This window comes from Panthera tigris, chromosome D3 (genome assembly GCF_018350195.1).
Source record: "Panthera tigris isolate Pti1 chromosome D3, P.tigris_Pti1_mat1.1, whole genome shotgun sequence".
In the NCBI taxonomy this organism is placed as follows: domain Eukaryota; kingdom Metazoa; phylum Chordata; class Mammalia; order Carnivora; family Felidae; genus Panthera; species Panthera tigris.
This window is the reverse complement of record NC_056671.1, coordinates 22928976-22955310: the sequence shown is the minus strand read 5'-3', so window position 1 is coordinate 22955310 and position 26335 is coordinate 22928976. Positions and strand designations below refer to the sequence as shown.

The following is a 26335-nucleotide window of genomic DNA, read 5'->3' as shown; positions in this document are numbered from 1 at the left end:
CAATTCTACAAATGACCCCTCCATATGGCGAAATGCAAAGGAACATAATGGGGGGCAGGGGTGTATATGGTGGCCCCTCAGGGTCTTACAAGGCCTGGGGGATGGCTATGACTTGGATTATCCTTGAACATGCTGAGATGGAAAATTCTGGTCATCCGAGTATTCTGTTTATTTCTGTGGGTCCCTGGATAAACAGGAATTCACAGTACCCAACAAAGATAAACTTATGGAACTCATTACCCCAAAAAGGGTTATAGGCCAAGGATGTGAGCACACCCCAGCAGGCCCCACTGTGTTTGGGTGGTGGAGCCCAGAGAGGAGACACCAAGGTCTGGTGCCAGCCTGACAGCAGTGGTCACAGCCCCAAGACAGCAGCTGTCCTGAGACTGTAACTTGGAAATGTCCCACAAGCACTTTCTCATCCCTTTGCTTAAGAAACTGAGGCTCAGAGAGGTAGAATCACTTCCAAGTAGCAGAAGCCCAAGTCCTCAGCTCCATTGTCAGAGGCCTCCCACATCATCCACCAAGTAGCTACCGTCAACAGACCCAAGCTTGGGCTCTTAATATGGAAACTGGAGCTGTTTGACTGGAGCATGCCTTCTCATCAATACATATGTGCTCAGATGGCTCTGGGCAGAGTATTGAGTTAGATGCTGATAGCAGAGAAACGAATAAAGGCATGGCCTCTGCTATATCAGAGGAAGAAGAGGCCAAAGTTAACTCTGCCAGGCAGCTGGTGGGTGAGCATTTGAAGAGGGTTTCATCGAGAAGGGGATGCCTGAGTCCACTTGGAGGCTGAGTAGTCAAGTAGCAGATGGAGGCAGCAGGGAACAGCATTTCCCTCAGAGGGAAGAGCCTGTGCTAGTGTGCAGAGGCATGAGAGAGGATGTCGAAGGATTCCTCCAGCTCTGCCTCAGGTGTTGGTGGGTCATTAAGGGATGATGAGGGAGAAAAGGTATGTGTCCCAGGATCAATATCTCAGAGGAAGAATAAGGGTTCTCTTTCCAGAGTAAGATTCTCAGGCTTCAGGGTCCCAGGGGCTGCCCTTGGGAAACATGTCTGATAATTGTAAGAATCTCCTAACCAGTTCTTGCAGCCCTTTAGAGATTATATTAGTTTCCTGTGGCTGCCATAACAAATTACCACAAACTGGGTGACTTAAAACAACAGAAATCTATTCTCTCACCATCCTGGAGGCCAGAAGTCTTTTTTTTGTTTTGTTTTGTTTTGTTTTGTTTTAATTTTTTTTAACATTTATTTATTTTTGAGACAGGGAGAGACAGCATGAATGGGGGAAGGTCAGAGAGAGAGGGAGACACAGAATCTGAAACAGGCTCCAGGCTCTGAGCTGTCAGCACAGAGCCTGACGCGGGGCTCGAACTCACGGACCGTGAGATCATGACCTGAGCCGAAGTTGGATGCCTAACCAACTGAGCCACCCAGGTGCCCCGAGGCCAGAAGTCTTAAACCAAAGTGTTGGCAGAGGCATGCTTCCCCTGAAGGCTCTAGGGGAGAATCTTTCCTTGCCTCTTCCAGGTGGCTTCTAGAAGGTGGCTCCAGGCATTTCTTAGCTTGTGGCGAGCTACATCACTCCAATCTGTGTCTCTGTCTTCACATGTTGTTCCGTGTCTGAAATCTCACTCTGCCTTTCTCTTATAAGGACATTTGTCATTGGGTTTAGGGCCCATTTGGATAATCCAGGATGATCTCATCTAGAGATGCTTCACTTTATTACATAAGACCTTTTTTTCCAGAAAAGGTCACAGTGACATGTTCTGGGATGTGGATGTATCTTTTGCAGGGGCTACCAGTCAACCCACTACAGGGGTCAACCATCCCACAAGCCTTGTTTTGAGGACACTGAGGCTTAGCCAGGAAAGGCTTTTGCCTGTGGTTAACCAGTCAGTGACAGAGCTGGCACAGGGACCCTGGAACTGATGCCACCATTGTAATCATAGCATGACACACATAATGCTTAGTGTAGGCCAGACATTGTTCTAGGTTATACATTTATCCATTCAGAATGACTCCATTCTACAGAAGACAGAGGCACAGAGAGGTCTAGGAACTTGCCCAAGGCCACACAGCCAGTCTGTGAGTTCCATAAGTTTATCTTTGCTGGGTATTGTGAATTCCTGTTTATCTAGGGACCCACAGAGAGCCTGTACTCTCCCCTGAGGACCCCATGTGTCTCCTGATATGTAAGAGTCAGTACATGTTTGTGAGTACCAGCCATGGAATGGTCCTTTGTGCAGCTCTGGGAATTCAAGGGGCTAGAACAGGAGTCTGCAGTCTAGCTGGGGAGATAAACACATACAAGATCATTTCGTGGAATGTAGGGAAGATGCCAGCCTAGGGGTGTGGGGAGAAATCTCACAGGAGAAGAGGCTGACATTAGGAGGCCCTCAAAGGAAGAATGAAATCATACGGAAGAAAAAGAATGGGAAGGATGCCCTAGGCATGGAGACCAGTGGCACAGAAGCAGGGAAGCAGGAATGAGCATGGCATGGCCTGGAATGAGAAGCGGTTTGGTTTTGCTGGAACATAAAATGATGGGGAACGAGGCCCAGGGGTAGACAGAGCACAGGCTGAGGTTTTGGACTCCATCCTGAGGGTACTGGGGAGCTACCAAAGGTTTTAAGCAGAAGCTACATTGGTTGATTGGTGTTTTAGAAAGATTACTCAGGCCCCATCCTTGCTCAGGCCCAAGCCAGGCCTACTCATTGCTGGGATTAGATGGGGGGTGGGGGGCGCGGGGGGAGTCTCTTCAGGGACCCCTCCTGAGGGTGCCGTATGCTTTGCACCTGGAGTTCAGCTCTGGTCCCTGTCTTGGCAGGTGTGAGATGAATCTGAGATTTGGAGCAGGAGGATCTGTGCCTGGTTGATTCCCCTCTGTCTCCCCTTCTATTCTAGAAGCCCAGGTCATGCTGGAAGACTGAGTGCGTGGAAGAGAAAAGGTCTACAGACAGAATTTAGCCCAACATCTGCCTTCATGTGGGGTAGGCAAATGGTGGCTTCTGGGAAAGATGCCTAACAAGGCATTAAAGGAAGTTGGCAGGTCAGCATTTCCCAGACCACGTCCATAGAAGGTAGTTCTGGAAGATCCATGAACACATTGTCTGCTCCATCCACATCTGACCATCATAAAGGCTCTGAGAAGTCCTGCAATAAAGACATTTAAAAAAAAATTTTTTTTTTAAGTAAGCTCTACTCTCAGTATGGGGCTTGAACTCATGACCCTGAGATCAAGAGTCTCTACCAACTGAGCCAACAAGCCGCCTCTGAAGACATCTTTTTGATTTTGTTTAACCCAGTATTCCCCAAACTTTTTTTAAAATTGAAGTATGGTTGACACATAGTGTTACATTAGTAGATGCAGGGTCCTTGTATTCTCTGAATGCCAATGAATTTCCCCTAAGAATGGAGAGCAGTAGTACCCACTTTGGGCTGTGCTGGTGCAGAAGAAGGAGCACCGGGCCAGGAGTCAGAAGGCAGAAGTAGAGTTGGTCCTTGCAGAGACACCCCCACTTCTCCTCCCCACTGCCTCCTTTCGGGCAGTTGTGTTCTCTATTACAGTGACCTCATGGCCCCCCTGTAAAAGGGATCTTGTGTTTTCACTGTGGGGTTCTAGTGCCGGGCACAGAGCCAGGCACTGAATGAATATATGAATGAGAGTCTAAAATGAGACCTGCCTCTCCAATAGGATTATTAGGAAATTAAATAAATGAATGCCTGTGAGATGAGTTTTCCATTAGTAAATTTTACAGCCCTGGTCACCTGTAAGGGAGTATTTTTTAAATACCCTATAATCCAAGGGGGCCTTACCCCACACCAATTTGCCATGTGCCTAAAATTCCACCATTAGTCACTCATTTGCCTTAGGGTGCTGAGGATCCCAATTAAAATGTAAATGTGTGACCTAGCGGTGTCTCTTTTGGGCCACCAGCACTCTGACGCGGCATCAAACCGTCATCACTGGCAATTTGTCCACCAGATTAATCTAATCCAGATGAAACAACTCAAAAGTGGGAAGGTCCTATGTGGAAGAAGGGGGAATATGGGACATAAAATGATGTTGCTGGGGGGCTCTGAGGGGCTTGGGAAGCAGGGGTGGGGCTATACACTAAGCTTGATGGCTGTCCCAAAGCCACCCTCTACCACTGCTCCCATCCAGACAGGGCTGGACCATGTTCCTTCCTCCCAGGACATCCGGGTCAGGCGGTTTAGAGGGGGACGGGCCAGGGCTGGGAGAAAGTCTGGCCCATTTTGCCCAGCGCTGCCGATCTGCCCCTGGGGGGGGGGTCTGAGCCGTGTCTGCAGGAAGCCCACGTGACGCAGCCCTCCTGGTTCTCCTCCTGGCCGCTGGGGTCAGGCCAGCTGTGGGCTCGGGACCAGACACTCCCGGGACCGGGTGCAGGAAAACAGGAAGGGACGTAACTGCTGGTCATGGTCAGGATTAGGGCCTTCCTCCTTTCCCCCTTTCTACCCCTTACTCCCCGGACCCCCACCCTCAGCACCCACCCGGTGGCAGCCCCTGCTGGCTGGCAGCTCCTCCTTTCTGGGCCAGAGGAGCCTGTCTTAGTGGTCTTATGCAAGGGGGGTTTGGAAGAAGTATTGTCTCTTGGCCAGAACTGCTTCATTCTTGCCTTAAGCAGCCCAGGCAGCCCCAGCGAGGCAGCGGATGGCGAAACTGAGGCTCCTCCTCCATCGGGTCTCCACTCAAATGTTGCTTCCCCGGCCACGCGGCTCTGCCACAGCATTCCCATTATTTCCTCCAGGGCATTTCTCAACCTGCTGATAGCAGCCAGCGTGTGGATGTGTTTATCCTCTCTTATCCCACCTTGAAATGAAGTTGCATGAGAGCAGGAACTTGTATCCAGCAGCTTCTAGCACACAGTAGGTGTTTAATAAATGCCTGTTGAACAAATGAAGGAATTAAGAACTGGGCCCGGAGAAGAAGACCAGTCTTTGCCAAGGTCACCTGGAAGTCAGTGAGGGGCCAGGCCTAGAGCCCAGGCTCCCTGGATCCCCAGGCCCGGGGCTCTTTCTATTTGCTTCCAGGCTGCATCCCCAGGGTGACAGTGCCCACTTTCTTCTGCAAATATCTCCTCTATCCACCCCAAGAAAGGAGTATTTTACTGTGTGGGCTCCAGCCACACACCCCACCACCCTACAGCAATCATGTCCTGACAGAAACCAGAGCTCAGCCAACTTTTTTTTGTAAAAGGTCTGATATGACTTTAGGCTTTGCACGTCATAAGGTCTCTTGCAGATGCTCAACAATACTGTAGCATGAAAAGCAGCCAGAGACGATATGTAAATGAATGAGTGTGACTGTGCTTCAAGAAAGCTTTATTTATAAAAGCAGGCAGTGGGCCAGACTTACCAGACCCAAATATAAGACATTAAGTTAAATTTGAATTTCAGCATCCTGCATTTTTTTTCTACAACCCTAAGCTCGTGGGCCAGTGTGCTGCCCGGGTGGAGATTCTGAATTGGCGTGAACCTTGGAAGTGACAGAGAAGAGAATCATCATGAAATGTTTATCATGCTGGTGGCATTGAGCTGGGAGCCTTCCTTTCATCTTCCCAGCAGCCCTGCAAGGGTGGGATGTGGGACCCCCCAACCACTGACACCGTACAAGAAAATGGGTACTTATGGAAACTGAGAAGCTCAGTTTTTCATAGCTAGTCAGGGACAGAGCCAGGATCCAAACCCAGGGCAATCTGGCCCCAAAGCCTGTGCTCTCTTAAGCCTATCTCATTATATTTTGTGGAAACCAATGTTCAGAGAGGTGAAGTGACATGTCCAGAGCACACAGCAATGGGGAGTCCTGCCTGGACTAGGATGAAGTCTTCCTGGCCTCTCATTCTCTGAGCTTCCGGGGACCACCCAACAATTCTGTGAATGAACTTGTGAGGTGTCCACCTTTTGGATTACTTCTGTGTGTGTGTGTGTGTGTGTGTGTGTGTGTGTATACGTGTGTGTACACATGCACGCATGCATGAATGCATGTAACCAAGAGCAGAAGCCATGGGTCCAGTCAGTTTCTGGGGGGCTTGATCTTGTCTGGCTGTAGATTAGATGGTGCAAAATGATGTATTGATTGATGGATTCGTTTAACCAGGGCTTCTCAACCTTGGCACAGTCGGGCCGATGATTCCTCATGCAGGGGGCTGTCCTGTGCACTGTGGCACAATTAGCAGCACCCCTGGCCTCCACCCACTTAGTAGATGCCAGTAAGTAGCACACCCATCAGTTGTGTGTGACACCAAAAATGTCTCCAGACAATGCCACACATCTCAGTGTCAGGGGAGGGGACGGGAGCATTGGGAAGAAATAGTCCCAGGCTGAGAACTACTAATTTTGCCTGATTCAGAGATCTGAATCTCCACAAGGGTATCCTGCAGAAGCCTGTATTCACCCACCCTCCAGAAGCCCACACATCTCCCTAGACCTTTGGCGGAAACATTCTGAGCATCGAGAACAGTACCACTGGGAAACCCTGAAAAAGCAGAAGAAAGGGTTTATGGTAGCCAAGCCGCGATAAAAGTCACTGTGAACACAGAATAAACCCCAGTCCCTGTACCTGTGCTCTGCAGGCAGCAGGTGATGCCTGAAGCCAGAGGTTCCAGAAACTGTCTCTGCACCAGAGCACCCCGGAGCTTGTTCAAAGACCCACTCAGAGCCTGTCCTCAGGGACCCACATGGACTCTGGAGGATAGTCTAGGAAGCTGTCTGTCCTGTATTTCCTCTTGGACCAGCGAGCTCTGTTCCAATAGGTGTTTGAGGCTGACTCCTGAAGGCCCCTCAGAGGGAATGAAATGGAGGAAACTGGGGGCCCAGGGTTGCTCTCAGGAAGACTCTTTGGACAGGAGACTTGGGGGTGCAAGACTCCTGCCACGTGGGTGGCTGACTTCTTTCCATCAGGCTGGTCTGGTGGAGAAAATGACCTCACCTGCTTGGAAGAACCCTTGGCGGTTACTGGGATCTGGGGTCGGGGAGGGGTCCCCAGGGCCAGACAGAGAGGAGCTTGGGGGCTGAGAACACCTCCCCCCAGCCTGGCTGCAGCCCAGCCTGGCTGCCTGTGGTCTGGCCCGGGAGCAGGGGACAGACCTCCCCCGTGGCTGGCACCCGCTCAGCGGCCTCTTCCCAGCCACGGCGGGGAAAGTGAGAGGGGCTGACGTGGGGCTGACCTCACGATCGGCTCCTCATCCTCTAGCACCTCCCTCGGGGGTTCACTGCTGCTGGGAAGCAGGACCTCCCTGGGGTCACTGGGCGGGGGTGGGGGGGAAGCAATTAGAGGATGCCCCAGGTTGAAGTGGGGGAGGAGGTGTTGGGTCTTGGTCCCTAGCAAGGGCCAGGGGTTGGGGGGGGGAGACAAAAGTCCCCTTGCATCCCAATACCTCTTCTGTTGCCTACAGGAGATCTGAGGTTTCCCTTAGGAGATTCACCATGGTAGAGGGGCTTTCAAATTTCTAGAAAAAGAGGCTCCTGGGTGGCTCATTCCTTTAAGCCACGGACTCTGACTCTTGGTTTTGGCTCAGGTCATGATCTCACAGTTCATGGGATGGAACCCCAAGTGGGGCTTGGTGCTGACAGCATGGAGCCTGCTTGAGATTCAATCTCTCTCTCTCTCTCCCCCTCCCCCACTCATGTTCTCTCTCTTTCTCTCAAAATAAATAAATGAGCATTTTTAAAAAAGTTCTAGAAATGGATCAAAAATGGACAGCTCTTGGGGACACCTGGGTGGCTCAGTTGGTTAAGCATCCAACTCTTGATTTCAGCTCAGGGCTTGAACTCATGTTTGTGAGTTCAAGCCCTGAGTCAGGCTCTGCACTTACAAAGTGCAATGGGATTATCTCTCCCTCTCCCTCTCTCTCTGTCTCTCTCTCTCTCTCGAAATAAATAAGCACACAAAAAATGGACAGCCCTCGCGGACACCATAGGAAGAGGCAGAGGGGACGTGAATATTCATATGATACCTGGTCACTTAGCCTACATGCCAGATGTTATGGCATCTACTCCTCTCAATGGCTGTAGAAGGGCCATGTGACAAACAAGGAAACCGAGGTGCAGAGAATTTAACAAGCTTGGCTGAGCTCCCACAGCTGGAAAGATGAGAGACCCAGCCCCCTGCTGGGTGCTTACTGTAGGTCAGCAAATGAACAGAATCCCCTGGGAACCACCCTGAAATGCAGATTTCAGTTTGACCTGTCTCAGGTAGGGCTGAGATTTTAAATTTCTCAGCTCCCGGGGATGTGGAAGAAGCTGATCTGTGCTCTGCTCATTTTACATAAGCTAACACTGTTAAGTGCCTGGCACGGGCTTTCAATAAACGGAAGCTAATATTTCTATTACCTGTGTAAAGTACCTACAACATGCATAGTAGGTGCTCCATAAACAGCAGGTGTCATTGTCCTTGTGAAACAGGATCACATAAAGAAGAGCTAGGTGAATTCTAGAGCCCCATGCAAACATATAATTGGAGCTAAAATGGACTTAAGACAGTCAAACTGAAGGAGTCAAGGAAGACTTCATGGAAGAGGTCCATTTGAGCAGGCCCTTGAAGGACCAGAAAGAATTTTCTACTCAGAGAAGGAGGAGGGGCAAGGGTGTGTAGAAGTAAAAGGGTATGGAAATTTACCAGATCACCTCATGGCCAGAGGGAGGGTGGGAGGGAGTGAGGTGAGCCCAGAAGGTTAAGTTGGGCAGGATGAGCCATGTGATTCCCAAAATGAAAATGCAGGGTCCCTTGAAGGAGGTTGGATGGGTATATTCGTGTCCTCCAGCTGCTGTAACACGTCACCACAAACTGGGCGGCTTAAAACAGCCATCTATTCTCTCACAGCTCTGGAGGCCAGAAATCTGAAATCCAGGGATTGGCAAAGCTAATCTCCTTCCCAAGGCTCTAGGGAAGGAAACTTCCTTGCCTCTTCCGGAGTCTGGTGGCCCCAGGCATTCTTTGGTTCCTGGCTGCATCCCTCCAGTCTCTGCCTCCGCCTTCATATGGCTTCCTCCTCTTCTTTCCTCTGTGTGTCTCTTATAAGGACACTTGTCCTTGGATTTAAGGTTCACTTGGATAATTTGGGATGATCTCACCTGGAGGTCCTCAACTTAATTACATCTCAAAGATTCTTTTTCCAAATAAGGACACATTCACAGGTTCCAGGGACTAGGACTTGGATGTAGTTTTTCAGGGGCCACCGTTCAACCCACTGGAGTGGGCTATGTCCCTCTCCAAGATGGGACCAGAAAAGCAGGCAGAGGAAGAAGCTAAGAATTCTCCCCGTAGGCTGCCCGCGTCTGGCCTTTGCCTGTGACACGCTCTTCTTCCAAGAGCCAACCGTCCTTCTGGGGAACTGGGAGGGTTCCAGCTGGCCTGCCAGGGTGGAGGGGTGGTGCCTTGGTGAACAGAGCCAGGAGAAAGCCTGCTGACAGGTAGAGCCATTCCTGGCTTTGATTCATTGACCGTCAGGGCAAAAGCTGGACTGAGCTTCTTGGAATTACAAAAATGCCTCACACATATTTTCCTCCCAGCCGGTGGTTTTGTTCTCAGCCAGCGGAGAAGGCTGTCTGCTCTGTTAACCCCCGCTCAGCCTCCCATTCCCTCGCCCGTCTGAGTCTGCGGCTCCCTCATTCCCGCCCCGCACCTCTCCCCCTAGAGACACCCTCTCTTCACCACCAGTCATTGAGGCTGGAGTGGGCAGGGCTTGACCACGTCCTCATAATTGAAATATTTGGCTCTTCTAGTGAGGCCAAAGCAGGGCGGTGCTTCCCCCAAGTCAAAGGGACAGATTCAAGCTGGGCTCTGCTTCAGGCAGGAGGGGGCGTGGGAAGTGTACTGGACACTGTAGCCAGTGGCCAGCAAAAGACTTTCTTCTCAGCCCCAGAGGATCCAAGTGGTCTTGGAGCAAGGCAGGGGCAGAGACTCAAGGTCCAAATCCCTGCCTTTGTCATGGTACCATCCTCCTCACCCCTCCCCTCATGGACCACCTGGCATAACTCCAGGCTCACAGAATCCTCCAGGAGGGAGGAAGTCATCTGAAGTCCATTTTGTAGGAATATTGTACATCAGTAAAAAACGTTCTTCAAAATCCTAGGGACAGAGGGATCTTCTGAGGCACAGTCAGCCCCTGCTGCACCCTCAGGACTCAGAAGCCCACTCTTGGGTTGGGCCAAAGCCCAGTTTGCACCTGTGTCATCCTAGGCTCTTGTAGAATTCTCTTCTTTGGGCTGCATTGGATGCCAGGCATCAGGTTTTGCCAAGACCACTACAGAAACAACCCCTGGGAATCCACTCACTGCAAGACCCATCATACGACTATTACCACCCCCCATGGGTCTCAAGGGAGAAATCACCTTTAGAACCAGTCCCAGGATAGGCTCTGTTTTCCCTGAGCCTCAAGAAAGCCTCCTCCTTTCTGACTTAGAGAATTGCACAACAGACTACATTTCCCTTTTTCCTTTAGCTGCCAGGAATCTCAGAGCCAACTTTGAAGCTCAATCAGGGTAATTATGTGGCCCCTTGTGATCTGAAACACTTATTTTTCTTTCTGTGATCTTAGTTTTCTCACTCTGCTTTTATATTCTCTGATGCTGATTCTCTTGATCCATTTTATCAATGTTTTCATTAGGTGCCTTATGTTGTAAGCTGCTTTCCATGCTGTTTAGGACAAAGAGGACTATAAATAAATAAATACATCGTGGTTCCATTTCAACATTAATTGTATTGCTAAAAATATGGCAGTTTAGCACGATAAGTGAATTCTCCTACTGCATTGTCTAAATTTAGGGCAGAGGTGACCCAGAAATTATTTTTCTTCTATCACTAATTCTTGAGGTCCTTGGGTGTGAAGCCTGGCACATAAAGGCCCTTACTGGTCTTGACCAGGTGAGTGTACAGATGATGAAAATAAAGATGAGCAAACTCGTGGGGCGCCTGAGCGGCTCAGTAGGTTGAGCATTCGACTTGCTCTGGTCATGATCTCGCGGTTCGGGAGTTGGAGCCCTGCGTCAGGCTCTCTGCTGTCAGCGTGGAGCCTGCTCTGGATCTTCTATCTACCTCTCTCTGCCCCTCCTCCACCTCACACATGCTCTTTCTCTCTCAAAAATAAATAAATGTTTAAAAAATGTTAAAAAAAAAAAAAAGATGAGCAAACACGAAGAGCATCTCTCATAAGCTGAGTGATGTCAGGGTAGTCCTTTAGTGTTCTGGGGCTTCTGTTTCCTTATCTAGAAAACGGAAACAGTAATGTAGTCCCACCTTCAAAATGGTTGGGAAGATGTAGTGACGAGTAAGAAAACACTTTGTAAACTGTAAACTGTAGGACCATCATGGAGCCTGTGAGCTGGTGTGTCCAGGGGGATAGCTGTTGGTGATCGTCCTGTTGGGATGGGAGTTCCCCTGTTCTGTTGACCCCCTGAAAGCCAGGATGGAAGAAGGCTCAGCTGGGTATCTGGGCTGCCCCTGGCTCCAGTGCATCCCTGGGGTCAGAGGCCCCTGTGTGCCGGTCTCCTCCAAGCCTGGGGCTTAGGCCACCGTCAGAGGACCCATCAGCTGGAAGGTTGTCCACTTGGCTTGCCTCCTTTCCCATCAGCCCGGCCTCTGGCTGCCTGGCCTCCGAGCTGTCAGATTCTGCCTTCTGCATTCATGGGGGAAAGGACCCCTTCCCCTTCAGAGAGAGCGCCTGTGCCTAATTCATTCTGCTTCCTCCAACTCCACCTAGCCGGTCCTGATTCCCACAGTGTTTCCATCTTCCTGCTCATGGGATCCCTTTGGCAGCCCTTCGAAGCAGACAGAACAGCATTCATCACCGATTCCTCTTGCGGTTTCACTGATAAGAGAGCCGAGCTCACCCGGGAGGGTCACAGGACTGCACGTGGCAGAGCCGCTGAGGACCCAGGCCTCAAGGGCAGGGCTTTCCAGGCCGAACAAAGGCCTCCCTTCCTCCCACCAACTGATTGTTCTCACCTCTTATTGGGACAGTAATCCAATAACCAATCAACAGTCCTTTGTTCTGTCTGGCCAGGGCAGGGCAAAGCACAGAACACCTGTCCTCTCCTCAGGGACCCAGAGTTCCGAACTCCCCTGCCTCAGAGGTGAGGGAAATACCTAGGGGCCCAGGCACCTGGCTGGCCCCACAGCACAGCAGACAGGATGTGACATCCCTGTACTTCCCTCATTTCTGTGCCTTGGTGCTTGTTTTGTTTTCCTCTTGTTTCCTAGTAAAGATTTCTTTTGAAAAGCTACAACCTTGTCTCCCAGGAGAGAAGGGGAAGGAGGGCAGTGCTGGTGGGGAGTAGCCTGACCATGGGATCCAGCCCGCTGGGAGGGGCCGTCACCGGCTGGACTTGGGGAGGAAGAGACCCAAATAGCTGTGGGTCAGGCCCCAGGGACCAGGCAGACTCCCCCTCCCGAGCCACTGCCTGTGCCGCCCTTGACGATTTACACTTGGCATCTTCATAGACTCAGGAGGAGTGAGAAAAGGAAGGACTGCAAGGTGGCCTTTCTCAGACTTGGATAGCCACACAAATCCCCTGGGATCTTGTTAAAAGGCAGATTCCTATTCAGCAGGTCTGGGGTGGGGGTGGAAGCAAGATTCTGCGTTCCTGATCAGCTCTTAGGTTAGGCCAACGTTGCCCAGTGTCGTGGGTCAAGGCCCTTCATTGCACAGACAGCAGGGAGGACCACCGACTGAGCCCCCTGCTGACACCCAGTGCAGTGAGTGCTCTCTCCACCTTGGCCTCTGGCACCTTCTATGTGCCTCTTTCATCACTCACATCCTCCCGGATGTGCTCAGTCATTGTCCCCACTGGCCCTTGAGCTTCAAGAAGGCCTGGACTGTATCCTATTCACCTTTGGAACCCAACACAGGACCTGACGCTTATAAACGCTCATGAAAGAGCAAGCAGGTGACTCTCAGAAAAACTGCCCGGATCCTCAAATGAATCTCAGCTGGGGGAGCCCCAAGACCCAAACCCCAGAGCCTCTATGTCTATGGCTATCTGGTCCCAACCTCCCTTATTCCCCAAGGAAGGAGTTCCAGGAGGCTAGGAAGAAGGTTGCAGTGGAAGGAGGTCCCCACATGTGAAACAGACAGAGGGACAGGACAGCAGCGTTCATTATGGGAGGGCTGCTTAGGCCTAGAAGAGCCGGACAGAAAACCCCCGTCCCGGCCCCAGCATCCTGCACAATTCTGGACAGGACCCTTACTTAGATTTCCTGCTCCAAAGTCATTCATGCCTACGCCCTTTAGCTCCCCTTGGACGGTCACTGGGCCATTCCTTGAGGACAGCAGCTGGAATTTTCTAGATCCCTGAAGTTCCATGTAGCAGAAAGAGCATGAGATTTGGAGCTCAGGGGTGGTGCTAAACACTCTGCCAATAGGACCCCTGGCAAGTGGCTTTATCTGTCTGAGCCTCAGTTTCTCCCTCTGTTAAATGGCTCTTAGAGACTCATGGGGCTACAGTGAGAGGGCTGGGGCCTTTCTGGGCAACACTTCAGGGTCTGGAACCCACCCACCTTGTTCCACCTGTGCCTGTTCTGCCCACCACCCCCATGCACCCATGCCAGCACCCTTGCCCGGTGGAAGTGCCCCCCTCTTCCCAACCGCCTGCCCTTTGTCGAGCAGAACTCCACTCAGTTGGGTGGAGAGACAGTCTCGGCCCCTCCAGCCCCATCTTCCCACATCAATACAGTCTGGAGAGCTTGCCAAGAGCAGATTCTTTATTAATTTCTCTTTTTTCTTAAAAAAAAAAAAGTATTCCTTCAGTATAAAAAATAAATATTTTAAATATGACATTGAATAAATAAAAATAATCTGTCAGTATGAAACATTCCCACAGGGTACATTCATCAAAGAGGAATTTGTCCCGCAAGGCCAAGTCCTGTCCAGTAGAAAGGAAGGAGGGAAACACGGAGGGACAAACGGAGCCAGCAGTGCGAATGGGAGAGATGTCCAGGTACTGGAATCGAGGTGGGGGGGTGGGGGTGATCTAAAAGGACCTCTGTACCATCTGAAGGGAAATTCTCACTTGATTCCAGCCTCCAACCCCACATGCTGTGTCTATTCTGGAAAGTCAGCAAGGTGGGGTGGGATTGCTTCAGGAGGAAGGAGTTGGGGGAGTCCCCAAAGAGGGGCAAGGAGAGGAAGAGGAGAGACAAATAAACCAGCGGTGCTCTTTTTGTTTAAAATGTTTTTAAATAAATAAAGTCCCCAATATTCCTTTGTCCATAAATTACAAAATGACTGTCCTACCCCCTCCTCTGCTGACAGCCTCTCCCTTCTCCTCTTGACCCAGGATGCAGGTGTGGGTCCACACCAGCAGATGAAAAACGAGGAAAAGGGCAGCTTCCTGCCCTGCAAAGCTTTTTCCACACAGAAGCTCCATAATTCCAGGATGCTGTGCAAAGTGGTCTTCTGGATTGGTTCTAGAAAGAGAGCTGAGGATGGGGGCTGAGGGGCAGGGCAGGAAATAGGGGCAGGAAGGGCAGAGGCAGGAAGAGGGAGGCAGAGGGTCCGTGTTGGGCTCAGGGAAGGAGGTCCCCTTGGTCCCTGGGCCTCAGAGGCTGCCCAGGTGGGCTCAGCACTGGGAGTCGGTGTACTCAAGGTGATGGGATGATTAAGGACTCAGCTGGCCCCAAGCCTTCTGAGCCGTGTTCACCAAAGAGCAGGGAGGGCAGCAGGCTCAGACACTGGATGAGGGTGAGTGTGACCCAGATGAAGACAGCCTCAGAAAGAGGTTCGTGGTCTCCTCTGCCACCCGCCACAAAATAGCCTTGCCAATGGGACGGACAACTCCCAACTCTGCACCCCTGCCTTGCCCCCTGCCCCAGGAGTCAGGACCCGCCTGCTGCCTCACCACCTGCCACCTGGTGTGCATGGGTAAAGTGCTCAGAGAAGACAGAGAGGTGCAAAGTGAGTGCAAAGTACCATAATCACATTGGCCGAACCACTAGGACCGCCACCAGCTTAGGGTTTGAGAAGAAGCCAGAATGCTGCTTTTAGCAGCTGCCCCAGCTCTGCACCCCCTCCCTTGCTCCCAGACTGGAGGGCGTTTCTCCACTAGCCTGGCCCCAGCACAAAGGAAAGGATCGGATTCCCTGCCTGGGAGCCCAGACATGGGTGGGGGCGTGGGGGGAGGTGGGGCAGCAGGGACCACAGCTTCCTGGTCCTCGGCCCAGGGCCTCCCTGTTCTCCTCTCTGGAGCAGGGAGCTCCTCCCTGCACCACCCCAGCTTCCCAAGGTCCAGCCAGGCCCTCTCACCCTTTGTGGGTGTTTGGGCCACCCGAGAAGGAGCTTCCCCACTGTGTGCAAGCATGCTGGGCACTGCATGTGGATGTTCCAGAGCCCCTCAACTGCTGGCTTAGAGGCAGCTTGGGGACAAGGAAAGAGCAGCAGAGCAGGCCACCAGGAATGCCTTACCCAGTGCTCTAGGAGCACCATTTCAACGACGAATGTTGCCCCTGATCACAATTCCAGGAGGTGCCAGAAAACACAGTGTTGAATGAGCCCCCTGGAGCCAACCAACATGGCAGCCCTGTGGAAGGCCCCTGGCCACTCCACAAACTGGCCCGGCCTGCCTTGCAGCCAGGACCCTGATACCCCCAGAGCAAGTCACATTTGGGATGGGGTATGGAGCTGGGTCCCCTGCTCCCCTCCCCCACCAAGGCTGACCAGTTTTCTCAGATCCTGACCCTCCTCTGAGCTTCACCCGTAAGGCTTATTCCACTTGTAACATCCTTGACTTCTGGACCAGTCCCTGCTAAGGCCTGGCCCTGGCTCCTATAGGAGCCATCATATTATTTCTGTTGGGTAGGAAGCAGGGAAAGGGGAATTAACTTTGCCATTTAAAGCACCAATAAGTTAATATAAATAGGACATCATAATAAATAGACAATCATGCTGGGTCAGACACACAGCACTCTTGGCTCTCAGGCTTCTCTGAGACCCTGACCTCAGGTTTTGCTGTTCCCTTGCCCTAGGAACCAGAGATGACCTCTGGGCCCCCTCAAGTACCTTTGTGTGACCTCACAGGGCCTCCCTGGGTCCCAGATGTGAGCTGCCACTCTTAACTACCTAGTCCTTCCCATCCCTTATAGACCATTGCCCAGAAGGAAGAATCTGGGTCCCCTCAGAACCTCCTCAGCTGACTTTGCCACCTGCCCACCTCCACAAACCCTACCTCCAGGTCCAGCCACCAGACCCTGGCCATCCCAGGCTTCAGGAAAGCCTGCGGGCAAGAGGGAGAGCTTGTCAAAGCTTTCCGGACCTCTCTTCCTTCCCAGGCCCGAAGGTGGCCTCTCTGCCTCCCTAGGAGCCTGAATGCCAGCGAGCTCATTCTGGAACTTTCTGCCTCATAGTCCAGTCCCTAGGCCTGAGCTCTCCAATCATGCTCAAGAGAAGGAGCATCTCAAACCAGAACTCCCTTCTCTAACTTCCTCTCGCTATACTTGTAGGGGCCAAGGAGTCCTCAGGACCCCAGTTCCTCTGGCCTGCCCAAGCCCAGTCAAACCTTCCAAAACCTACATTAAGGGGCAGCAAAGGCACCAATGGCGGTCATTCTGCGGGGCTGGGAGAGTCCCCTGACCCCTGCTGTCTTGCCCCATGGTCAGGGTCACCATGGACAACTTGTACAGTTTTCTCACAAAGTCCCTGGCCAAGGGGACAAGTGGGGACAGAGGTCCAGCCCATAATCCCCTGACCAGCCCGACACCCTAGTGCCTGGCTGCAGTCTCCCAGAGGAAGGGGTGCCTTCTTCTAATTGGCGCTGTAGATAGGCCCTGCCTTTGGGTGTTTTGATTCTGCTCGGCTTCATCACAGCCCACCTAGAGGGGAATGGACTGGCCAGAAACCCCTCGGGGTCTGCCAGCAGTCCCCACTTGGGTCTGGTGATGCTCTGGGCCCTGGGCACAGTTTGAGAGCTGCCTGAGCCTAAGATCTCAGGTCACTCTCTGCATGCTTCAAGACCTCCTGTCTAGAAGGCCTGGGCCACCACAGCAATGACCTGTTTATACTTCCCCAGGAGCTGACAGCCCAGCTTCTTCTTCTGAAAGACGTCCTTGCCTGAGGTGTCAGGGCCATAGGCCACGTCCACGTGGGCCACATGATACTTGTTACACAGGCGGCAGAGCACGTTGCTGAGGAGGCCCCGCATGATGTCTGCAGTGGCGTTCAGCTTGCTGTGGAGGCTGAGGGCATTGGGATTGAGGACCTTCTGGTCCCGGGTGATGTTGCCCAGGGAGGCACCAAGGTAAGCGATGATGCGGTACAGCTCCACCAACCGGGTCTTCTCTGTGCCGTTGGCATGGAATGGCGGGAAGTCCGTCACGTTGGGGCCGCACAGTTTGTCCAGGTTGTTGGGGAACGGCTCCCCCTGGGCCGTGTACTGAGGAGCAGAGAGGGAGAGGGGAGGTGATGTGGGGGTCAGGGACGCGTATTTCAGCCTGGCCACCAAGCCTCTGGGTGAGCTCTTGGGTCTCAGTTTCCCACCTCTGGCACAGAGAGCTGACTACTTGCCCCGTAGGCATCTTGGGATTGTTATGAGAGCCCAGAATAATCGTGGTGTGAACACACTTGGTAAAGAATCAAGGGCCACACCAGCAGCAAGAGCATCAGGGGACTGAAGGGAAACACCACGTCCCACTTCTTGCGGGCACACCACGCACACTTGCTCTTTCAACCCACCGTCCTCCTCTTCTTCCTCGGCGGCTTTGCGCCTCCAGACACCCGCAGCCCACTTTCCCAAAAGCATCTCTCTGGCCCCCCTACTTCCTCTCTGTCTCTCATCGGCCTTCTGCTCCATGTGGGGGAGGAGTCCCTAGACCATCAGTGCCCGACCTCTCCCTTCTCCCCCGGCTCTGCCCAGGATGAACTGGGCACCTTGGGAAAGTGGCTTCCAGTCTCAGAGCCTGGGTTGAGGGAGGGGTGGGGGGCTCAGAAGCTGTGGGAGTCCACATGTGGTTGAACCAAGCCCTTTCCCCATTCTCTCCTTCCAGCTCCAAAAGCTCTCTTCCCTGACCAGCCCCGACAGCCCAGGTCAGTGCAGCGGCCCTCCCCCCTCCCTCCCTCCTCTCTCAGGACCTGGAAGGGGGACTTACATAGAGAATAAAGAGGGCATTGGCACTGCCATTGAGCTGCGCCAGTTGGTTCCTGATCTGGTTCATGAGGTTGCTGTGACATGGGTGGCGTGTGGCACAGGTGGCGTTGACAGGGGTGATAGGAAGGGGGCTCCCCGCCCCATGTTTCCAGTGCAGAACCAGCAGCAGGGGCACGACTCCTGGGAATAGGCAGGAAGGAGCCATGAGCAGGGGGTAGGGGGCGGGCAAGGGGGCTCATGGCAGAAGATGCGCCTCATCTCCCCAGGGACACCAGTGCCCTGGCTCCCCCTCCGGCTCTATCTTCCCCTGGTTGCTTCTGGTTTTCATGAGGTCACTGCATCTGTTTCTATGTCTCTCTCTCTCTAGCTCTGCTTCCCTCCACTTTCCCAGTTTTCCCTTCTCTTGCCTGAGAGGACACGAGCTGTTCCCACCAGCAGGGAGCTGGGTTCAGGGTGACACCAACCACCCAGCCCTTTCCCCTGAGGCCTCCTGCCCCTCTGGGTGGAAGGGACCATGCCCCAGGCCCAGCGAGTCTCAAGAAAAAGAGAGGCCCCTCTCTTCCCACCTCGAAGGATGGTCCAGATTCCTGCACATTGTTTCATGCTCACTGACCCACTGCGGGCCACGTCTCCCAGATGGGGACCCCTTGGGACCCTGGTGGGGGAGGGGGTGGATTTTCTGTTGACACTCTTCTATCCTTTAAACCTGTCATTTGATTCTGACTTCCAGGGTCATTTGTCCCCTAATTTTGCCTGCCACCCTCCCCCATCTCTTCTATAGCTTTCCTTCTCCAAATGTGGCCACTCGCCTATCTAGGACCTTCAACCCCACCCCAATTCTGCAATTCTGCCCCCTCTCCAACCCCGAATCATCATTCAGAATTTCTTGTCCCCCCCCCCCCCCAACCCCGGCACCTGCTCTGCACAGCTCCTGCCTCCATGCCATCCCCTCTTGTCCCAGGCCCTGGGTTAGGACAAGGAAAATCCTGGGGTCCCAAAGGCCCTCAGAGCCTTAGGGAGGCAAAGGAAATGGTGCAACCAGAAAAGAGAAAAGGGAAAAGGTCACAGGCAGCCAGGTTGGCGGGGGAGGAAGGAAAGTGAAAGGTGACAGGAGAGCTGGGAGCTGTCCGGGCCTGTCCTGGGTCGCCCCTCCCTCCCAAGGCGCCTGCTTCCCCTATTTACTCTCAGGTCCCTTCCGAGGGGCTTCTCCTGGTGGCCCACCAGCAGGAGCTGGGGGTCTGCAGACCAGTGAGGCTGGAGAACCGGTGAGGCTGGGGTGAAGGGGGGTGCTGGAGCGCCTCAGGGATCTCCCCTGCTGGGACAGTGGCAGCCTCAAGTTCACTTCTCCTGGGTCCCCTGTTCCTCCCAACATCCCCAGGCAGCTCTGAGGCCCCCGGGATGGTCGGGGGCCCCCCACACCCCCGGCTCACCTAGCAAAGACCACAGCTTTCCAGGCACTAGCAGATGGAGGCGGCACCTGCTTCCGTCCCCGCCGGAGTTTGCAAGCTGCTCGGCGGCCGGTGCCCCTCCCTGGGAGCAGCCCGGGACGCGGTTGGAAAAGAGAAAGCGGAAAGACAGAAAGAAAGAAAGAGGGAGGGTAAATCGGGAGAAAGCGGAGCGGGAAGAGCAGCAAGGGAGAGTGGCAGGAACAAGGAGGAGGAGGAGGAGGAGGAGGAGGAAGCGGAGGAGGTGGAGGAGGAGCAGGAGGAAGGCTTCGGCAGCCCCCTCCGTTGCCCGCCAACCTGCTGGCCCCCGGGCAGGCTGGGCGCGCGGTGCCGGGACCATGTGTCTGCGCTCGCTCCCGGCCGCCACCCAGCGCCTCCGGCAGCCCGGGGCCGGTTGCACGGGTGCCCCGAGCCCGTGTGTCTGAGGCGGGTGGGTGTCCCGTTCGCGATCGCCAAGTGCCCCAAGCTGCCGCAGCACCGGCAGTGGGGCGCGGAAGCCGGTGCGGGGCGGGTGGATTTACCTGCCGCCAAGACCTTCATTATGGGCTGGACTCCAGAGGGCCTTGGAGAAGACCTTAGATGCCGGCAGTTTTCAGAGATTCATGCTCAACGGGGAATTTGCCTGATTTATATACTGGAGCCTGTGTTGTAAGACAGAGAGAGAAACAGCTATATTTAGCAGGGATCCCCGTCCAGGAAGTTGTTTGAGGTGCATCATAGGAAATTATGAATGGAAGAAAGTGAGAGTTGAGGGGGGGGGGAGTGAAGGGGGAGGGTGGAGAGAGCAGACTTTTTCCCTCTTCTAAGAATTTGATTGATAAAATTATAATGATAATGAACTCTTCTACAAAACAGCCTGTGGTTTTCCTGAATGGCTAGCCCTAGGAGTTGTTTGAAGTTGGAGAGGGCAAGGAGGGTTCCCAGGCCGAGTCATCGGGGTCCCCGTGGCTGTAGGTGCTCCAGACAGCCCTGACTCACCTGGGTTTGGGGAGGTGGCTTGACCATAGGCAAGCAGATGGAGGCTGGCACCTGTGGCCCCCTGATCAAGGGATTTTGGGGGCAGTGGGGAGGAGGCAGGCTGGGGCTTGGCTGAGAAGGAGGCTCCAGGAAGAGGGGCTGGGGCCCTGCTTGGACTTTAGACAGTAATAAAGCAGAACTGAACGTGGGCACCTCAGAGGTAGCCTCCTCCAACCTGCCCATTGCCACTGGGCAAAATGGGGCTCCAAAGGCAACAGGTTGCCCAGAGTTCCACAGGGTAGGACCTCCTGACCACCATCAGCAAGCCTGCATTGCTGACCGCAGGTGCCTGTGAGGCTGGGCAGGGGCTGGGAAGATGGGGAGGGGAGAGGTTGCTGTGACTTAGTAGTTCCTTGGGGACAGCCTGAGAAACTTCTGGGAAGGTGTTGTGTGTCCGGGGTTTACCTAAACTCTGCAACCCCAGCTTGCCCTTCAGGGGAAGGTGGTCCAGTGTTTCCATTCTGGAGGGACACCTGAAGCAGAGACCCAGGTTTCTTCCTCAGGATGCTGAGGGCTGGCCGGGGACGAGAGAAATAGCTTGCCCCTCAAAACCTGCCTTGGAAGCCCCTTGGGGCTCAGCCTCAGAGAATAATGGTAGCCCTCAAAAGGTGCCTCTAAGGTGTCTGTAAGGCAGGGTCACAAATTCTGGTGTCTATCATGGCCAGTTAGATTTGTAAATGAGTGAGGAGAGGCAGGAAGGAATGGTGGGGACCAGGGTAAAATGAGCACATGGACAGCTCCCTGCAAAAAGCATTTCCAAAAAATGATATGAGTGAATGCTGGCCAGAGAACACATATCTGGCACCACACTGTCCCCCCAAGTTGTCAGGGGCACCCTTTGTCCCAGGAGATGTCTCATTCCCCTAGGGCCGGCCTGACCCCAACCAGAAAACAACGTGGGAGAGTTGGTTTTCCAAGACCAGGGAGACGCACAGCTTTTCCCTGACCCCCAACACCCTGTACTCACCCCCTCACCCATCCCCCATGCATGCCCCCAGCTCCTGCCTCTTGCCACATCCCGGACCTGCCCAGCCACGCGTTCCTCCCTCATCATGCCAGGACGAGCCCTCGTGCCTGCTGCGGTCGGTCCCCCTGCCCCCACACACACCCTGCCCTCTCCAGGCTCACTTCCCTCATGCTCTCCCAGCAGGGCCTGGGATGTGGGGTGATAAAACTGCCCATCCCAGCTGGCACTTCCCAGCAGGAAGGAGGCTGGTAGAGTCCAGACTGGCTCTCCTTCCTCTTCCCTACCTTCCCCCTGGTCTCTTCCTTGGAGGGCCATAGAAGACCCCACCTGGCACTTGCTCCTCCCATGCACCTACTGTGGGGTGGGCATAGGCCCCCAGGAGGCCCACCTACCCCAGCCTAGCTCGGACGACCCCAACGGCACTCCTCTACTCTCCCGCATGAGGGCCTGACATGAACACAGAGCACATCAACATGAACGCTGCATCAGCCTCCAGTCCTAAAGCCACATCTCCTGGACCCCTGTCACCTGACTCAGCCTGGTGCTTCTGATGTGGACCCCAAATCCATTTGACCAAGGCCCCACCGTGGCCCCATCTATGGATCCCCTTGTTCCCCTACCTGAGACTCTCACTAGGTGCCCTGATTTTCCTAGAGGCTGCGACCCTGTGCTGCCACTCTCCTGCCCCTGTCTCTTCCCTGCATCCTTCTGAGTGTCCGGGTCCTCGTACTGTCTTCTGGCTCCCCAGGTCCCGCGCCAGCCCGACAATCCACCCCCAGTCACCATGTAATCTCAGCCCCACCCCACAGGAAACAGGAAGTGGGGGCAGAGTCTAGAAGATATTTAACTCCCTCCCCAACCGGCTCCCTTCCCATGCCTCAGTTTCCCCTCTCACGGTACCTGACTTGGTCCATGCTCCCCAAGAGCTGTGGGCCCCTTGGCACCCCAGGCCCAGCCTCCCTTTCCTGTCCATGTCCAGGCACCACCTGCACCGGCCTCTGGGGGGAAGCTTGGGCAGGGTCTTGGAGCCGCCAGGCTGTGAGCTGCCTGCAACGTGGCCTCGGTCCCCAGGAATCGGCCGCCCAGACCGCGCTCCAGGCCAGCTTTGGTCTCCTGGAGTTTGTTTTCTTCCCTCCCTCTCTACACTGTGTGTGTGTGTGTGTGTGTGTGTGTGTGTGTGTGTTTTCCCCTCGGCTTCCTCACGGAAGGCATCCTCCCTTCTTGGCTGCATGCTCCCAGGGTCGTGACCCCAGGCCCCACCCTGGAGTGGCAGCCCCAGCTCAGCCCCTTCCAGCTGTGACTTCATCCCCAGCCTGTCCTGCTCCTGCACCCTGGCCTGCTGGGGATTTGACCTGCCTCAGAGTGAGGGGGACAGGAAGGGTCCACATGGGACCCTTCTCCGCCTGGGCAGGGCACTGCCAGGTCAAGGCCCCAGGGTGCTGTCTCCAGGTGGCTGTGCCAGCCACTTGCTCATCTCCTCTCCAGGAAGTAAGCCCATGTGTCTACCTTCCCTGGGCCCCTCAGGTCTCTTTCTGTCCAACACAGTCTGCTGCATGTGGCCATCCAGGCCTCCTTTTCTGCTGATTCTTACCCTCCATCCATAAGCCTCTCCTAGAAAGTCACAAGTGTTTTATTTTTCAGATGGGGAAACTGAGGCTTGGAGAAGTCAAGGCACTTGCCCAGGGCCATGCAGAGACAATACAGCAGGGTCTGGAACCCAGGTCTCTGGCTTGCAGGCCACGGTGATGCCAGAAGCACCTCCCACTCTGAGGAAAGCAAAGGTTGATGAGGAACACATAGGCCACTTCTTCCAGGATGTCTCCCCTGCACACGGCCCAGACCGGCTCGAGTCTGCCTCATCCTGCCTGCTCTCCTTTCAAGTGGAGACAAGTCTTATTCCTTGCTCTTTGAGGGCTTGGATGGGGTCTGGTACTCATTTGTACTCTTGACAGCATCTGGCTTAGGGTTATACCAGAATAGATGCTAAGTAGCTTTTAAATGCATTTCACAATTTCCAAAAGCTCTCTGTGCCAAATGTCTCGTGGAGAGACGTTGTGGAGCTTCGTGGTTTGAAGCGTGGACTTTGGCCTCAGTCAGAGCCAGGTTGGAGGTTTGGCTTTGCCAGTTATGAGCTGGGTGACTTTGGAGAAGTGAGCACCCTGGGGCCTCAGTTTCTCCATCAATAAAATGGGAATAATGGTACCTACGCTGTGGGTTCGCCGTGAGGTGTCAGGGCTCAGCACAGTTCTGGGCACCCAGCAAGCCCTCTATATGTCAGCATTGATTCCTACCAGGTGAGGATCCTTACCTCACCCATGAGGTAGGGGGTTTTGTCCCCATTTTACAAATGAGGAAAATGGGCACACTCCAGGGCTGAGGGAGAAAAGCTGAGAGGATAATGGAGGCAGGACACCCTTACAGACCCTTGAGGGACACCCCGGGGAGATCAGACAGCTTACATGGGGGGGGATGGCATGGCAGTCCGCTCACTCCCCCCTTGTCCCCTCCTGGCCCCTGACCACCCCCACCCCAGGCCTGAGCTGAGGACAGCAGCTGACCCCGGGCTCACCGCCCCCAGGAACTGATTCACCCCCAGGCCCCATCTGAGAAGGAAGGAGACATAGCTCAGCTCAGAGGGGCTTGAATCACCAGCCGCCCCCTGCGGAGCCCCAGGGGGGGATGCGGGGGCGGGGGCCAGCCCCCTGCCTGTCTGTCTGTCTCTTTCCTGGGCCTCGGGGCACTCAGGGGAGAGGGCAGTGTGGCAGTGGCCATCGGCAGGGGGGTGGCTGGGAGGTACCCTCACAGTCAGGCATCCTGTGTGGGCAGCCAGTAGCGGTTACTCACCAGGTAAGCAGCTCTCTGGGCATCGGGGAATTCCCCAAGACCAGTGACCCAGAAACAGTGCTCCGGGCAACCCCCACTGCCCAGGCCAGCCCCCTCCTTCCTTCACCATCCCCTCCCCTGTGCCCAGCTAAGATCTCAGTTCTCTGAAAAACCAACCAGCAGCTGCTCTTAGCCACCAGCTTTGCCCAGCCCCGTGCCTTGATGTTCCCATTTGGGAAATGAGCTCAGGGGAGTCAGATGGGCCCCGGGGAGGAAGGTGGGGGTCAGAGGCTGTGGTCCAGGACTAGGGCAAGTGAGGGGCAGCCAGAGTAGACAGGAGCAGCTCAGGAATTCCTGGCACAGCGCTGGAAGTTGGGTGTCCTGTCCAAAAAGGGAAAAGCACCTCATTATTCAACACTTGAGAAGTGAAAGTGTAGCTACACCTGTGGCCCCAGCCGGCAGCCCGCAGTACCACGAAACCATCCACATGCCCTTGTGGACTTTCCTGTGGCCCAGGGCTCTGTCTTGCAAGTCAAGCTCGGGACAGCCAGGACTACGCTGGTGGTGGTGCCCATGGGTAAAGGTGTGGCTTAGAGCCAGGCAAACCTGGGTTCAAATCCTACCCACACCACCTACCAGCTGTGTGACCTGGGGCAACCGGCTTCCTTTCTCTGAGCCGTGATTTTCCCTCTGGAAGTAGGGAATCCTATAATGCTGTCGTGAGGATGTTAAGTGGGAAACACAGATAAAGTGCCTAACACGTGATGGTCATTCTAACCAGAGATCTGAGTGGTCACAGGAGGGGCTCAAACCCCAGCTTGAGTCAGGGGTTTGGGTCAGAGAGTTAGGCCAGAGAGGGCCCCTGGGTCAGTACACAGAGCATGGCATGGGTCCTGGGGGGACAGGCAGCTTTCCAGAACCTCAGCAGGGGAATAAGTAATACTTCCCACCTCAGCATTCTAGAGAGCCCAGCTGTTGTTAGGACTCTTGAGGCCCAGGCTCTGGGCATATAGTCTGCTCTTTCTCACCCTCACCCCATCACATCTCTGGCAGGGACCAACTATACCCCTCAGGGCCAAGCACAGGCCCGAAGCCATCCTGGCCTGCTTCCAACTGCCCCCATCATCATCCGGACATTTCCCGACTGGTTCTGCGTCAGGAATCACCCCCCTGGAGGTGAATCAGAGTGACTGCATTTTTTCTTCAATTCTGATAAAAGTTGCAAGGGAAGCAGCAGCCCACAGAGCCCTGATCCCATCACCAGCAGGGTCAGGAGCCTGCCTCCAAGGCCCATGTTGTTGCAGGAAGTCTGGTTCCACTCCGGGGTCTGCCCTCAGCATCTCCATCTTTAGAATGGGTTGCCCACCTCTCTCTTCATTCTTCAGCATACCCTCTGTAAACACTTTGCCCTCCTCCGGGCTCTCCCTGAGTCTGCAACTAGCTCGAGACTGTAGCAGGAACATGTCGAGAGCAATACTTTCTATCATGCTATAGGTTTCAGTGGCCTCTTAGCAGCCCATGGATTCAATTTGGAAGGCTTGCCGCAGCGCTTTCAAAACGGAAATGGAATGGCAAAATCACCGGGCATCGCCCTGAGCGAGGGCAAGCACCGTTCCACAAAACTTTTTTTCCCCGTTGTCTGTATGTGTCAGCGTGCGCATCATCTTCTGGTTGCAAGGTGCAATGTGTTTGTAACTGTGGGTCGCGGTCAACAACGTTTGTAAGCCACTGGTATCGATGATGAAAGCCAGGCCCTGAGGGGCTGAGGAGTGACTTGCTCAAGGTCGCTCAGCGGTTGGCAGCATGGGACTCATGACTTCTATGTCATCCGCCATCCCTTCCAGCTCAGGAATGGACGGGAAGCGCTGCAGGTGGGGCGGGGCGGGGTGGGGCGGGTGCTCCTGGTGTGGGGTGGAGGCCTGTCATCACCTTGTGTGGGACAAAGGCCCTCCTGGGCCCCAACCTCCCACTGTCCACTCCC

General features: G+C 54.2%; 1 protein-coding gene across 1 annotated transcript; it reads right to left on the bottom strand.

The window, feature by feature from the left end:
* Positions 1-13793: 13793 nt before the first annotated feature.
* LIF (LIF interleukin 6 family cytokine) lies at positions 13794-20179 on the bottom strand. Its single transcript, XM_007082537.3, has 3 exons — positions 20069-20179; positions 18104-18282; positions 13794-17391 (listed from the first exon to the last, which is right to left on the bottom strand). Exons 1-3 carry the CDS (start codon positions 20085-20087, stop codon positions 16981-16983), a joined length of 609 nt encoding a protein of 202 aa, XP_007082599.1. The 5' UTR covers positions 20088-20179; the 3' UTR covers positions 13794-16980.
* Positions 20180-26335: the final 6156 nt, after the last annotated feature.